The 16,598-nt window shown below is 42.1% G+C and overlaps 1 protein-coding gene across 2 annotated transcripts; it reads left to right on the forward strand.

Annotated features, from left to right (window-relative positions):
* The first annotated feature begins 6,442 nt into the window (after nt 1-6,442).
* On the forward strand, nt 6,443-10,023 carry PATE1 (prostate and testis expressed 1). 2 transcript variants are annotated; one of them, XM_025357765.1, is made up of 5 exons: nt 6,443-6,500; nt 6,805-6,840; nt 7,544-7,579; nt 7,866-7,988; nt 8,772-10,023. In XM_025357765.1, the coding sequence occupies exons 1-5, from the start codon at nt 6,449-6,451 to the stop codon at nt 8,903-8,905; spliced, it is 381 nt and encodes a 126-aa protein (XP_025213550.1). In that variant the 5' UTR covers nt 6,443-6,448; the 3' UTR covers nt 8,906-10,023. The 2 variants fall into 2 exon arrangements, with proteins under 2 accessions (XP_025213550.1, XP_025213551.1); XM_025357766.1 differs by lacking the exon at nt 7,544-7,579 and having other exon boundaries at nt 6,447-6,500; nt 8,772-9,127.
* The last annotated feature ends 6,575 nt before the right edge of the window (nt 10,024-16,598 follow it).

Here is a 16,598-nt window from a genome sequence, read left to right on the forward strand (position 1 = left end):
TTCTTTTCTTTAAGAATGTTGAATATTGGCCCCCACTCTCTTCTGGCTTGTAGAGTTTCTGCTGAGAGATCCGCTGTTAGTCTGATGGGCTTCTCTTTGTGGGTAACCCGACCTTTCTCTCTGGCTGCCCTTAACATTTTTTCCTTCATTTCAACATTACTGAATCTGACAATTATGTATCTTGGATTTGCTCTTCTTGAGGAGTATGGTTGTGGCGTTCTCTGTATTTCCTGAATTTGAATGTTGGCCTGCCTTGCTAGGTTGGGGAAGTTCTCCTGGATAATATCCTGCAGAGTGTTTTCCAACTTAGTTCCATTTTCCCCATCACTTTTAGGTACACCAATCAGACGTAGATTTGGTCTTTTCACATAGTCCCATATTTCTTGGAGAATTTGTTCCTTTCTTTTTACTCTTTCTCTAAACTTCTCTTCTCGCATCATTTCATTCATTTGATCTTCAATCACTGAGACCCTTTCTTCCAGTTGATCGAATCAGTTACTGAAGCTTGTGCATTTGTCACGTAGTTCTCGCACCATGGTTTTCAGCTCTATCAGGTCATTTAAGGACTTCCCTACATTGGTTATTCTAGTTAGCCATTCATTTAATCTTTTTTCAAGGTTTTTAGCTTCTTTGAGATGGGTTCGAACTTCCTCCTTTTGCTTGAAGAAGTATGATCGTCTGAAGCCTTCTTCTCTCAACTCGTCAAAGTCATTCTCCATCCAGCTTTGTTCCATTGCTGGCGAGGAGCTGTGTTCCTTTGGAGGGGGAGAGGCGCTCTGACTTTTAGAATTTTCAGCTTTTCTGCTCTGTTTTTTCCCCATCTTTGTGGTTTTATCTACCTCTGTTCTTTAGTGATGGTGACGTACACATGGGATTTTGGTGTGGATGTCCTTTCTGTTTGTTAGTGTTCCTTCTAAGAGTCAGGACCCTCAGCTGCAGGTCTGTTGGAGTTTGCTGGAAGTTCACTCCAGACCCTGTTTGCCTGGGTATCAGCAGTGGAGGCTGCAGAAAAATGAATGTTGCTGAACAGCAAATGCTGCTGCCTGATTGTTCCTCTGGAAGCTTCGTCTCAGAGGGGTACCTGGCCGTGTGAGGTGTCAATTTGCCCCTACTGGGGGTGCCTCCCAGTTACCCTACTCAGGGGTCAGAGACCCACTTGAGGAGGCAGTCTGTCCGTTCTCAGAACTCAAACTCCATGCTGGGAGAACCACTACTCTCTTCAAAGCTATCAGACAGGGATATTTAAATCTGCAGAAGTTTCTGCTGCCTTTTGTTTGGCTATGCTCTGTCCTCAGAGGTGGAGTCTACAGAGGCAGGCAGGCCCCCTTGAGCTGCGGTGGACTCCACCCCCTTCGAGCTTCCTGGCCGCTTTGTTTACCTACTCAAGCTTCAGCAATGGCGGGCGCCCCTCCCCCAGCCTCGCTGCCACCTTGCAGTTAGAACTCAGACTGCTGTGCTAGCAATGAGGGAGGCTCCTTGGGCATGGGACCCTCCGAGCCAGGTACAGGATATAATCTTCTGGTGTGCTGTTTGCTAAGACCCTTGGAAAAGCACAGTATTAGGGTGGGAGTGACCCGATTTTCCAGGTTCTGTGTGTCACAGTTTCCTTTGGCTAGGAAAGGGAATTCCCTTACCCCTTGTGCTTCCCAGGTGAGGTGATGCCTCGCCCTGCTTCGGCTCTCGCTCGGTAGGCTGCACCCACTGTCCTGCACCCACTGTCCGACAAGCCCCAGTGAGATGAACCTGGTACCTGTTGGAAATGCAGAAATCACCCACTTTCTGTGTCACTCACATTGGGAGCTGTAGCCTGGAGCTGTTCTTATTCAGCCATCTTGGAACCTGATCTGCCCTCCAGTCTTGATTAATTCAAATTAACATATCAATTCAACTCAACAATTATTTATTGATAGTTCTTAGTCCCAATAAGTGCAAGTTTGTTAATGGCATTATTATTGCTTAATAATGTGTTTATTTCACTTTAATACAGAAGAATATTTTCTCTGGATATACAATTATATGTTGGCATATTAAAGATATCATCCCATAACATCTAGCCTCCTTCTTACTGAGAATTCAGCCGTCAATCTAATGTTCTTTGGAATGTATTATGTCCTTTGTCCTCTGGTTGCTTTTAACATATTATGATTTTCTTTGACTTTCTGAAATTTTACTATCATGCTGCATTTTTTGTTCTTCTTGCTTAGGGCTTTCTGGGCTTCTTGAATCTCTGGGCTGATGTTTTCCATCAGTACTGGAAAGTTCTCCATCATAATATTCATATAACTAAATACCATAATATATTGCAAAAAGTAAAACTTTATACAAAACCATGAATAATTCCTAGAATGCATACTGTATGATTCCATTTACATCAATATTTAAAATAGGTGGCCAGGCATGGTGTCTCATACCTGAACTTTGGGAGGCCGAGGTGGGTGGATCACCTGAGGTCAGGAATTCGAGACCAGCTTGGCTAACACGGTGAAACCCTGTCTCTACTAAAAATACAAAAATTAGCTGGGTGTGGTGACATGCACCTGTAAACCCAGCTACTGGTGGCATGGGTGGGGGGTGCTGAGGCAGGAGAATTGCTTGAACCCGAGAGGTGGAGGTTGCAGTGAGCCAAGATCGTGCCACTGCATTCCAGCCTGGGCAACAGAGTGAGACTCCATCTCAAATACAAAAAATAATAAAACAGGCAAAAATATAGTGTGGTAAAACTGCAACAGAAAACAATGGTTAGAATTCATAAAAGAAAGAATAGTGTTTCCCAGCAGATGAGGAAAAAACAATGTATTTAGAGAGGACCACTTGGGATGGGGAGTTTTCAGTGGTTTGAGCAATATTGAACTTTCTGACCTGGTTTGTAGTTACACAATTTGAATTAAAATAGTTCAAAATATTAATTTAAATCTTATGCCTTTTCTGGTATGCAAATTATATTTCACCAATATGAAAATCCCACACCTATGCACATGTACACACACACTGAGGAAATAACAAGGGAGAAACTGCTTAGGCAAACTGGCCACAGATAGCCTCTCTAAACACAGAAAGAGTATTTTTATTGTCTCAGAAAGACACTTTGCAAGTATGTAGTAAGCTCACCAATACTGGTAGCTACATGCCTCCTTGAGTGCACTGGCATTTTGAGAGGAAGTCTCTGGGAGTGGCCTTCACATACTTGTGAATTTACCATACAAAGTAGGGGAGGAGTCCCTAATTTCTCCTCAGCTGAGGTCACCTTTAAAAAGAATTCTCAGGGGGATAGCTAGGTTTGTTGGTACAAAATATTAAAATCCAGGACTTTTATGTAATCTGCAAGCTACAATAGGAACGATAAATAAATTATTGGTTACTTCTTCACTCTTGAATCCCAGACCTGCCTCCCTGGTCACTTTAATGTCCAGGATATCTTCTCCAACCCCCAGTACAATAGAAAGAAATTATCTGGGGAACTGTCGACATATTGAGAGATTCTGAGATTCACAGAAATTCTTAAGAGATGGAAAGTTTCATGGTAGCAAAGAACGTACACAGAAAGGCTCCCCAGAGCCATAATGGCTCCTAGAAACTCTTTCTTGGATCTGCCCAAATTGTCTGAATATTTCCTCCATCTTTCATGTCCCTCAAGAGGATAGAATGACTCTGATTTCATCTAGTTTAAGTCACCCAGAGCTATGCTGTTCACTTGCCTGAGGGAAAAGAACAGGCTATTCTGATCTGACCATTCCTTCAAAGCCTGACAGAGAAGAACTGGCCCCTCTCTGCACACTACTAGTGTAAGTCCTGTGGTATTAGGAAAACTCCAGGAGCCTGGCCACTGGTGCTGCAGTGGAACCATAACTGTGGTTCATCTGGTTTACCCTCCTCATATGTAAGGTCTGCCTAAGCTGAGATGTCTTTCTTCAAATCCTGATATTCATCACTAACCCAGTCAATATATTCCAAATGATTATTATGTAAAAACATCTCAGTTACCAGTGAAACTCAGAGTGTGTTACTGTATCGCCTGTGAAGCGTAGATTTATTTCTTTTAAAATTAATAACTGATTGGAAGGTGAATTTCCATTCAAAAATCATCATTTTTTTTTATTTGCAGGATAACATTGGAGATGCAAACTAAAAGTTCTCAGCCATAATCTAAACATCTTCTAATCGCACACAGAGACGTAAACTAAGTACCTCATCACTCTCAGAGTTGAGGTATAAGCCAGGGCTTACTCTTCTGGACTAATTGAGTCTCCCGAACTCTGTGCTAGAGAGGAGGGATCGTGAATAAAGGGCTTTACAAAGTTCCATAGGGTTCAAAACAATAAGGCAAAAGGGATTCTTGAATACTTTTTGGCCACAGGTCTGGAATTTATGACATAAGAAGAATTTGGTGGTGGGGAGTCCCTTAAGGCAAAAAGTAAAAGGATTAGCATCACAAAGAAAAGGAGCAGAGTGAGACTCAGTAAGAAAATCAGGGCCGGGCGCGGTGGCTCAAGCCTGTAATCCCAGCACTTTGGGAGGCCGAGACGGGTGGATCACGAGGTCAGGAGATCAAGACCATCCTGGCGAACACGGTGAAACCCCGTCTCTACTAAAAAATACAAAAAAAATAGCCGGGCGAGATGGCGGGCGCCTGTAATCCCAGCTACTCGGGAGGCTGAGGCAGGAGAATGGCGTAAACCTGGGAGGCGGAGCTTGCAGTGAGCTGAGATCCGGCCACTGCACTCCAGCCTGGGCGGCAGAGCGAGACTCCGTCTCAAAAAAAAAAAAAAAGAAAATCAGGTATAGGGCCAGGAGGCTAGGGAGTATTCATACATTTGAGGAGATGTTAGGGGTAAGTCGATAAAGGAGTTCAAATATAAGCAAGGAATACAGGTGGATCAGTACAAATCACTGGCTGGGAGGAGGAGATTTCTGCTGTAGGGGAAGTGCTATAATAACATTATAGAGGCGTAATTAGGTAAGGAGATGTTTCTGACAGGGCGGAAGAAGAGAACATTTCCTCCTTTCTTATGGGTGCCATTAGGCAAATAATTATGGGGTTCCTGGAAGGAAAGGAGGGGAAATCTCAAAAGGCAAGAGAAAGGAATGTAAAGATGCAAGGGAAGATGCTAAAGTTCAGGGAAATGAGAGCAAGGAAAGGCAGACTTCTGTCCATGAATACGCAGAACACAAAAATCGATGCTGTCATGTGTGCATGCAGGTGTGTGTGTGTGTGTATGTGTGTGTACGCATGTGTGTATGTGTGTGTACGCATGTGCATATGTGTGCACAAGTGTGTATGTAGTACATTAATACTTCATGGTGTTATTTTAAAACTTCATCAGCGCAGTCAGTGCCAGGTCAGGAGTTAGTATATAAGTCTCTTCCTCTGTGCATGGAAATGCCAGTTTGATCTTTTGACATGTGATAATAACCTCCAAAATATGATGGATGCAAAAGTCTTTTATACATTACTCTTGCTGTCCCCAACCACTTCAGCCAACATCTTGCTTAGACCACCATCCCACTTGGCTGTAGACCTGCATCGTGCCCTGCTGCAACCTGCTTCCTTCCAGTTGCTGCTCTTCTTCTCATATAGAGAAGATGCTCCTAGCAATACATGCTTTGCCCTAAGCATGGGCACAGGCTCTTCTGTCGGTTCTCTACAATGACAATGAAGACTAAGCTGCAACATTCATTACAATGCACTGAATGCATAGCAACAACTGAAGAAAATGAGATACTAGATATGGCTCCTCTTAGAATCCACGGGTTCAATCCCCTGGCCTGCCATCGAGTGAGAAGGACCAGCTTACCTTTCTCCAGATGAAGTAGTCTTAAATCTCTCTCTCCCAACTAAAGTCTAAGTCGCAGCCACGAGGAAGCCCCAAGAAAGGAAAACAGTTTCCTCCTCGCTTTCATTTTCTACCCTAGGGTCTGCTTCTTTCCAGGATGATTGACAGTGAGAAACCTTACTCTCCTCATGGGAACCCTCTGTATGCCTCTGAGCCTAACCTTTCTCTGTATTCCTAGAGGTGTGTATTTCTAAGTCTGCGTTCAGCCTTCTTTTTGCCTTTCTGCATTCCAATGATTTATACTTACATATTCTCTCAGCTTTAATCAATGTCTTGATGTAGATGACTCTCAATTCTACCTATCCAGCCCAGTTTTTATCTTTGCATTCTTTTACAGTACGGTATAGTGAAAAGACCATAGAACCTGGCATCAAAAATCCTGAGTGGTAGAACTGGAATAAATCAGATTCAGGATTGACCTAGCCATTCCCTCTCCCACCAAGTTGCAAGGGAGAGAAATTACAGAGACATTGATTTCCCTAGGAGCAGCGTATGCCTTCCAAGAGCTTCCACAACATCCCCACCCCTAACCTTTCGCAGGAAAGCCCAACTTTGCAGGGGTATAAATAGGCACTCTTGAATCTTCCTGCTATAGCCTGGCCCTCCCTCTTTCCAAAATGGACAAGTCCCTCTTGCTGGAACTCCCCATCCTGCTCTGCTGCTTTAGGGGTGAGTCCCTAGGGTTGACAGCTGGTAAGAATCCTGAATTTAGGAACAGGTGAGAACACTCATGGCAGAGGCCTTCTCATGGAAGTCCTATCGTAACAGAAACATGACGAGCTTCTGCTCTAATGTTATGCCTTCTACCCGGGGTATGTCGTATCCCCAGGACCTTAACTAAAGCTCTTCTCCCTTCCTTTATGGGGGGAAAGAGGCAGATTAGAGAGGAATCGAGTGGATTTCACAGAAGCTTTGAGATGGGGTTTGGAAAATGAAGTCTGCAGACAGTGTATCTTTTTTTTTTTTTCAACAGCAGTATCTGGATCATTTTTAAAGAGAAAATTTGCAGGTGAGTAGAAATAGATAAGTGGTATGAGAAGGGGCAGGTCTGAGGAGGAAAAGATGGGTGGGGTGAGGTGAGCACCAGGGGCTAAAAAAAAAAAAAAATAGAAATAGACCTTGAGTTCCAACACTCAACAACCCCTTCCAGCAGGACACAGCTGGGATGGGAGCTGATTTTAGATTTGACAAAATAACATTAGCATCAACGGACAAGGTCAGGAGTGAGTGTCAGTGAAGGGCAAGGAAAAGGGAAAGGAGGAAGTGGAATGTTGGCTTTTCACGTGTTGCTTGGCCAAATCTAAAGCATGACAACTTCAGGAATTTCAGGTTGTCCCCATTGTCAGATTCCAGGCACCCACAGGTAAGAGTCAATTAAGACTCTTACCTTAACTGTGCCACACAGAGTCAATTAAAAAGAAGGAATGAAGCAAAAAAGCATGTGCACTTATCTTTCTCCTTCTGGTCTGTGCTGCATCCTATAGGAATGGTTAGATGAATCTGAGAAGCCTCGAAGAGGTGAAGAGATTTAGAAGGAGAGAAGAGGTGCAGAGATGCCCAGTAGGTGACTAGTCATTAGGGGGACAGAGGTCCTGGAATGGCTCCAATTTAAGAGTACAGGATGGACCCCGAAGGGCAGATTATAACAACCCAATACAAGAGTAAATCTCAGGCATATTTCAGATGTGTTTTCTTTCTCTTTGCCAGTACAGACAATGAAATAGCTACTGTGGAATATGAATTTCCTCGTAAGTATGAAGAGGACCCGCTGATCATCTCAGTCTTGATACTGTTTCACTTTTCCTTGTTCCTCCACCTTTCTTTCCCCTCCCATTTTTCAGGCTAACATTCCTGAGACCATAAACCTCAGTCACTCTCGTGGCTTAGCGTATTTCCGCAGAGGAAGATGTTCACGCTTGATGGGCTCTGGCAAAGTCCTCTGGCTCCAGGCAGACTTCTAACCCCAAAAGGGAGAGGGGTTCTTTTGTGGTAGTGCCATTGTTTCTCAATCTCTCTCCCCACTCTCCGGCCAAGTGACAGAAATTGTTCAGTGTAGGATGTGCCACCTCCAGTTCCCGGGAGAAAACTGCTCCAGAGGAAGAGGAATATGCACAGCAGGAACAGAAGAGGCCTGCATGGTTGGAAGGATTTCCAAAAGTAAGTTGTGGGTTGGGGAAAAGAAGAATGGGTAGAGGAAGTAGACAGGGACATATCAGCCACAGGGGAAAGGGGAGACCTTACTTTACTTTTACTATAGACAGTCTCACACCTGGGATGGCTGATTCCTTCATCCGCATCATATACCGTAATGAAAATTAGATGGAAGTGGTCACTAAGGAGGGTGGGGGCCTACAGCTAAGGAATTAGTATTTTGAGAAGCCTGAAGAAAACAGAGGAGAATAAATCGAGGTGACAGAATAGGTATAATCTATGCCCAATGGGTAACAGTGAGTTGTTGAGAGGAGGGGGCTTTTGGTCCTTGTGCCTCTTGTGCCTGTCTGGGTTTCCTTACAGTTGGTTCTAAACTGTGGAAATAGAAGCGCCAGCGTCATCAGTAGACTGTGGCTGAATTGCCCTGGATGGTTAAGACAAGACATCATGATTTCTCTTTTTCCACCCTTTGTGCTAAATTGTCTCTTGGCATTTATAACCCTCACTTAAATCAGTGTTAAGAGTCTCAAGAGAAACACCCAGCTTTGGCATTCCCTGAATTACTGTTCTCCTTACTGCCCTACCCCCAGTAATCATTTTAGACTGCTCCATCGCTGCATTTCTTTTGGGAAACCCCCAACTTGCAACATCTTCCAGTTCTTTACATTTGAATAACGGAGCTTTGAACTACACAAGATTCTCCCTATATGTTGGTGTGGTCTGGAGAAAAGTTTTTTTGCAGAAGTTTCATGGCCAGGCTTTCTGATCTGTTTTTAATCCCTTCCACAGGGGACGGTAGTCCCTGGTTAACCTTCAAGGACTGCCTGAAGAACTGTGCTGACGTGAAAGGCATAAAGTGGAGTGTCTATTTTGTGAGCTTCAGCTGCTGCAGGAGCCACGACCTGTGCAATGAAGACCTTTAGAAGTTAATGCTTCTTCTGTGACTCCAATTTCTGGGTGAGGTTGTTGCCTCAGCCTCTTCACAATGACTTTCATTAAAAAAATCTCTCTCACACACACACACGCACACTACAGAAGAGGATTGCAAAGACATGGCTCCATCTTCTGCACATGAAAGGAAAGTCCCTCTCCTTTTCTAGTCTCTGTCTCATCCCTTAAAATAAGTAAATAAATAACCTTGAGAGCAAGAACAAGATCAATATATCCTGCAGGTTGCCATAAACCCTTGCGCTTTCACTGTATAGCCCGTTTGTTCAGAAAAGAAGGAAAAGGATAGTTTAATTTCAAAAAAGAATCCCTTCGTCTTTCCTCTGCTGCTTTCCTTCCTTCTGTGGCAGGGTATTTTAATATTTTTCACATTTTTTTCTCTCTGTGTTATCTTGCTTATCCCACTCCAAAGAAAGCACATAACTGTGGTCTGAAGGGACGGGGAGTAGCAACATAAAAAGAAGTGGCTCAAGTCTTCTTGGAGTTTGTTCATGAATGTTCATCCCAGGGTGAGGAGAAGATTGGGACATAGAAAGGAAGCTGCACCAGAACCATGAACAGAGAAAGATTGTCTGCCTTCTAGAATCAGATCTGTTTGGGACTAGTGGTTGGAGAATAAAAGCAGGAGAAGTCTATGAGATTCTAGAGATAGTACCTGCATCCAGCTTCCCTGGCAAACTCATAAGGAGGCATCAACCTCTAGACAGGGAACAACTGCAGGATACTTCCAGGGGACAGAACCACCAGCAGGAACACAAATATTCCCATGCCTAGAGCATGGCATGGAGGAAGCTGAGAACTGTGCGGTCTGAGGAAGCCATTTGAGTCTGGCCACTAGACATCGCATCAGCCACTTGTGTGAACAGATGCCCCATGACCCCAGATGCCTCTCCCACCCTTACCTCCATCTCACACACACTTGAGCTTTCCACTCTGTATAATTCTAACACCCTGGAGAGAAATGGCAGTTTGACCGAACATGTTCACAAGGGTAGAGGCTGATTTCTAATGAAACTTGTGGAATGAAGCCCAGAAAGAGTGATGAATTATATTATATTATATAAAAATAATAATAAAAATATAAAGAAAGCTACCTTTCTTCTATACCCAAATTGCGTATCCTTCTTTCTCTCTCCTCCAACCTCTTCCTAATTCCTTTAACAAACATATGTTCAAAGCCTACTATGTTCCAGGTACTGCTAGACCCTAGTATGTATACAGCATCATAATCCCTATCCTCATGGAGCTTAAACTAATGGGAAAGACAGATCTTAAGTAAATAATAATAATAGCTTCCACTTATATGACAATTACTATATGAGAGGCATTGCTATAAACACTTTTTATCTTCTGACTCAGTTACTCTTCACACAAATCTGAAAGTCATACTACTCTCCATGTGGGTCAGTCAGAAACCAAAAACAGCACCAGTTATTTTTTACAGAGGCTTTAAAATTAAGAGTGGTTAACCAGGTATTAAAGGACACAAAAAGCCAAAAGGAGATATTGAGTTAACAAAGACAGAAACTGCAAGAAACACCTAAAACCTGTAGGTCTAGGGAAACACAAGGAAAGTGTGGGACGTCCATACTTCTAAGGTCTAAGGTAATTAAGGTAATTAGACTAATTAGACCTTAGAAGTGTGGGGAAAGGAAGTGCAGCTGGAGGATCTCTTGAGCCCAGGAATTCAAGGCTGCAGTGAGCTATGATTGTACAGTGGCACTCCAGCCTGGGTGATGAAGGAGGATCCCATCTCTAAAATTAATTAATTAATTAATTAAAAAGTGTGAGGGAGGGATCCCTTGGAACCAGAACCCAAACATCTCAGGAACAAAGGACCTCCGTGAAAATAAAATGCATACCTTTAGGGAAGGGGAACTGTTCAGATGGTGCTGGTATCTCTGTGGGGCACCAGGAAGCTGGTTCTGAAAGTGTTGGGGGAAAACCATGGAACAAAACCAACTGTAGCTCTGAAGCCAACTGCCACTGCCCAGGTAAAAAGCTGTTGAGAGGAAGAAGAAACAGGAAAAGATGCATCCCTTGTCCAGCTTGCCAGTCTCCCTCCAGCACCCCCTATTGGCAGAATTTAACAAGGATCTAGCTTGCAAAAACCACCATCATAAAGCAGAATATAGAAATGTGAACTTAAAACTGAGAGACAATCATTTAATACCAGTTCAATCACGCCTTTGACCTTTCAACATCTGTGCATACCTTTTTATGTGTTTGGACTCCATTAAACAAGAAAGGCAACTTCCTGCTTTTGCCTAAAGAGATGCATTATCCATACTTGTATGGATACAAGTAAAGATACTCTTATTTTTTCTCTAAATAAGGACACAAGAGTCCTAAAGTCATCTCTATCTCAGAGTGATATCCTTGATATTCATTTCCATGCAATGTTAAATACTCTTGAAATTCAATCAATTCCACCTGTCAACTACCATCAATAATTTTATGCAAAATAACAAAGAGATAGAGGAAAACAAGAAGAAAATATGACAAGAAAGGAAAAAGATATGCCTAGGTACCCAGTGTTTGTTTGTTTTTTTAACTGCTAATGAGGCTGCAAGCAATATTTATAACTTCCTTCTTCTGCTACCAATTCTATATTTTGTTTTCCACTACTAGAACCTCACTGGGTCAGCATTATCTATCTGGTGGGATGATGAAAATCTTCATTCTTGAAAGGTTCACATTTTCAATGGCCTGGATTTGTTTTTTCAGTTTCAGAGCTTTATATTTACTGTAATTGGACAGGAAGAATAAAGTAGCACTTCAGAGAATTTCCTGTATTCCAGACACAGTCATCTCTACCTCATTGTGCAACAGCCATGCAATTCCCTTTTAATAATGGGGATCAGTTTTCTCAGCCTGTAGAATAACCTCTATGCTTATATTGTGGCATGGAGGCATCAGGATCCCAAAATGGTCTTAGCATTCAAATCAACTAAAGTATTGTTATGTTCCATAGTGGAAGCATTTCTCCCTTAGTAACTAAGACTTCCAAATGAACAAAAATCAGTTGCAGGAATGGGAGAATTTATTCCCACTTCTACATCTTGATTCTTGGACTTGTGTACTCTGACTATGGGAAAAGCAGAATTATACATTAGTTGCTGGTTCTGAGCATATATTGCATTCTAAGATATAATCTAATCTTTTCAGAGTGTTTGCCCCCAACTTATAGTTAAATTGAGATTTCTTTTTTTTTTTGAGACGGAGTCTTGCTCTGTTACCCAGGCTGGAGTGCAGTGACCGGATCTCAGCTCACTGCAAGCTCCGCCTCCCAGGTTCACGCCATTCTCCGGCCTCAGCCTCCCGAGTAGCTGGGACTACAGGCGCCCGCCACCTCGCCCGGCTAGTTTTTTGTATTTCTTAATAGAGACGGGGTTTCACCGTGTTAGCCAGGATGGTCTCGATCTCCTGACCTCGTGATCCGCCCGTCTTAGCCTCCCAAAGTGCTGGGATTACAGGCTTGAGCCACCGCGCCCGGCCTAAATTGAGATTTCATCTGACCATTCATTCCATTATTCCATCAGGCTGGTTGCTTCTGATGATGGGGTGCATGGTAAGATAAATGATTTCCATGGGCATGAACATATTGCTCTACTTCTTTGTGGTGAAATAAGTTTCTTGGGTGGAAATAATTCTGTGTTTAAAACACATTGATGGAGAATAAAGCATTCCCTAAGTCCACAGTTAATGATGGTGGCAGAAGCATTATTAACAGGAACATCTGTATGCACGAATATCTGTTTATTCCAGTGAGAATAAATTCTAACCATGACAGAAGTCAAGCTGTTAGCAACTAGCCATGAATTAATGTAGACCCGTCCAGACGAAATGGATGAGACACCCTTGATTGTGGTTTAATGCTTAGGGAGTCCACTTCCCAGTTGTTGCCAGAATACCCATTTGTAAATGCCAGTTTCTCCTGTCTCAAATCAGTTCATTATTAAACAGAAAACTAAGAGGCCACAGGTGTGCAACAGAAGAGAGAAGGCAATGGAGCAGAACTACCTGCTCATGCAATTAACTTGTGCCATCCTGGCTGGCTTGAACCTGTTCTCTTGTTGCCTTCTCCTTAGTGGCAGATTGCTATCTAACACGCCCAATCTATGGCTTCATGACCCAGAAAACCCAGTTCATGATGGGCAGCTCAGGTATCATGATTACTTGATGACCCATTGTTAGAGAAACTGATTAGAGAAGATTAAATTACTTGCCAAAGTCATTTAAATAGAGAATGACAGAGGCAAGAGTCAAACTTAGGCTGCTTGTCTCAAGTCTTTACTCTTAATGATTACGCACAAATAACTAAGAAATAACTATAACAGGTGTAGGAAAAAATACAGGGTGATAAAAACAGAAGACAATGCTAACTGGGGTCTTAGGAAAGCTCTTTCTAAAGTTACGTTCAAGCTTAGAACCGTGGGCTAACCTATTAGGTCAGGGCAAGAGGGAGACGGTCGGGGGCAACCATGTACCAAAAGCACCTTCCTTCCAGGTAAAGGGAACAGGAGGTGCAAACCATCTGAGTAAAGAAGTTCCCTGCATGACCCCTTCCTTTGAGTGTTGTTTCTTTTTTCTCGTGAATTCAGTGATTCTCTTTAGCCCTTTAGAAATCATCGTGGCCCATGTGTTCTTTGTTTTGTTTTGTTTTGTTCTGTTTCAAGGTACATCTAACCTGCATGTTATGCACATGTACCCTAGAACTTAAAGTGTAATAATAATAAATAAAATTTTTAAAAAAGGATTCAGCTTTCTATTTTGGAGGATAGTAAACTCTCTCCTCATACACAGACTTATGAGATTATAAGAACAGAAGGCAGGCCACGTGCAGTGGCTCACGACTGTAATCCCAGCACTTTGGGAGGCCGAGGCAGGCAGATCACCTGAGGTAAGGAGATCGAGACCAGCCTAGCCAGCATGGTGAAACCCCATCTCTACCGAAAATACAAAAATTAGCTGCGCATGGTGGCACGTGCTTGTAGTCCCAGCTACCCAGGAGCCTAGCGCAGGAGAATTGCTTGAACCCAGGAGGCGGAGGTTGCAGTGAGCCGAGATCATGCCACTGCACTCCAGCCCGGGCAACAGAGCAAAACTCTGTCTTGAAAAAACAAAAAAACAGAAGGCAGGCTATTTGGCTCCCAAGAGATGAAGATATAGCATGATCTCTGTCTCTCTCTTCTAAAGTCAGTCCTAGATAAGCTCTGAAACTGGGTTTCTATAAATCAACAAAACATGAGAAGTTTGAGAAGTTCTGGCTGGAGGTGTTCAGTCGTCTGAAGCAGTGTGTTTGTGCCAGGGTGGGTCCGCGGGTGGTGGTACTGTTGGCCATAACCTCAGCGTATTAGGGAGCTGTCTAAATTGTGTGCTCACTTATCTTTTACATCTCTGTGGGACTATATCACCTGTTACTTCAACACAGAAATTGGCATGGCCCAGACTATATTTTTGGGGCAAGAGTGCAGGGAATATTGTCAGGTCAGAAGTTATCAGTCTGTTCATTTCAAAGCCCCGGAGTTGTACATTACAATTTAGTAAAACTGCCTCATTCCAATGCTACTTCCCTTTAAGGGTTTAACGGTAAATCTCGAATAAAACAGTTGTTTGGTAATACGTATGCAAACGGGAGTTACTGACTATTTCATAGTCCCTGGAAACCACCTCTTTAGGGCTAATTCCTTCCCCACTCTTTGAACTCACGACTGTTGTCCAAGACTGTTGGACTAGGATCTGGCCTTTCTAAAATCCATTTTCAGGTGGAGATTTTGATAACCCTGGAGGAATAGAAATCCACAGACAAAAAAATAATTATAAACTGAAGAGTACAATTATGCTTTAAAAAGCCACTAAATTAGTGTACTAAACAGGATGTACTATCTGAAGCCAAATTATTAGAAGTAGGAATTCAAAACAAGAATGAAAATAAATTTACAGATAATTAGAAGTATAAGTTGAAACAAAAATCATCAAAAAGAGATAGGTAGGAATATTTGATATAAAGTATAATCAATAAAATAAAAAACAAAATAGATGGAATATTAAAATAGATCTTAAAAGATGAACAGAGATAGGCAGTTGGAAGATCAGAATGAGGATATCTTCCAGAATACAGTAAGAAAGAAGAGGACTTAGATGGGAGATTTTTTATTATTCATTCAATTTCCTCACTCATTGGTTTATTCATATTTTCTATTTCCTCATGATTCAATTCTAGGAGGTTGTATTTTTTCTGAAAATTATTCATTTCCTCTGAATTATCCAATATGCTAATGTATAACTGTTTATAGCAGACACTTACTAACCTTTGTATTGCTGTAGTATCAGTTGTAATGTCTCCTCTTTCATTTCTAATTTTATTTCTTTATTTTTCTCCTCTTTTTCTTATTCTAGCCAAAGGTTTGTTGATTTTTTTGTCTTTTAAACAAACTCAGTTTTATTGATTTTTTTCTATGTCTTTTCTGGTCTCTATTTTATTCATTACTGCTCTGATCTTTATTATTTCCTTCCTTCTACTAACTTTGGACTATGACGGGAGAACAAAAAGTTCATAGAATACAAGTTAGAGAAATAGGAGAAAACATTCACACATTGAATGTGTGAATACCAAAGACAACGACAAGCCTTTAAGCACATCCAGTGAGAAAGGGCCATTCGTCTACCAAGGAAATTATGCATCAAGGGAGAATGAAATGCCAAAGTTCAAGTACCTTAACAAGGAAACACAGAACATTCTTCAGAAAAATAGTTATGTTTAAGAGTTATTTCTAGGGTAGCAAATTATTAGTCAAAATATCCAGTTTCATAGAAGATTGCAACAATCTTTGATGTCTAGGTATTTGAAAGACCCTTTTAGTAAGGAAAAAACCTAAGGAGAAGATATATTTTTACACACTTCTCTTCCTAGATAGGAACATAAGAATGATACTTTTGAATGTTCTCAATGTACCTATTTATCAGAATCTGCTTTTTTTTTTTTTTTTTTTTTTTTGAGACGGAGTCCCGCTCTGTAGCCCAGGCTGGAGTGCAGTGGCCGGAACTCAGCTCACTGCAAGCTCCGCCTCCTGAATTCGCGCCATTCTCCTGCCTCAGCCTCCCGAGTAGCTGGGACTACAGGCGCCCGCCACCTCGCCCGGCTAGTTTTTTGTATTTTTTTTTAGTAGAGACGGGGTTTCACCGTGTTAGCCAGGATGGTCTCGATCTCCTGACCTCGTGATCCGCCCGTCTCGGCCTCTCAAAGTGCTGGGATTACAGGCTTGAGCCACCGCGCCCGGCCCAGAATCTGCTTTATAACAGAAAATACTACATGCTTTATGCAGTTGTAGAATATTTTCTCATTCTTATCTTTTTTAATCCTTTTGGATTTATCTAATATTTCTTTTTTCATTTATATTCCCTAATAGTTCTTAAATTATATATTCTTTAATAATTCTTTTAGTAGTCATAATTGAGGTTTTATAGTCTACCTTAAATTAGTGCATTTATCACCTATTAGCAATATTAAAATCTTGTAAGAGTTTGACTCCAGGTTAGAAAAGAAATGTTTTGGGTGGCTGGCAAGATGGCCGAATAAGAACAGCACCAGTCTGCAGCTCCCAGCAAGACCAACGCAGAAGGTGGGTGATTTCTGCATTTCCAACTGAGGTACCCAGTTCATCT

The sequence above is a fragment of the Theropithecus gelada genome, chromosome 14, assembly GCF_003255815.1.
Source record: "Theropithecus gelada isolate Dixy chromosome 14, Tgel_1.0, whole genome shotgun sequence".
Lineage (NCBI taxonomy): Eukaryota > Metazoa > Chordata > Mammalia > Primates > Cercopithecidae > Theropithecus > Theropithecus gelada.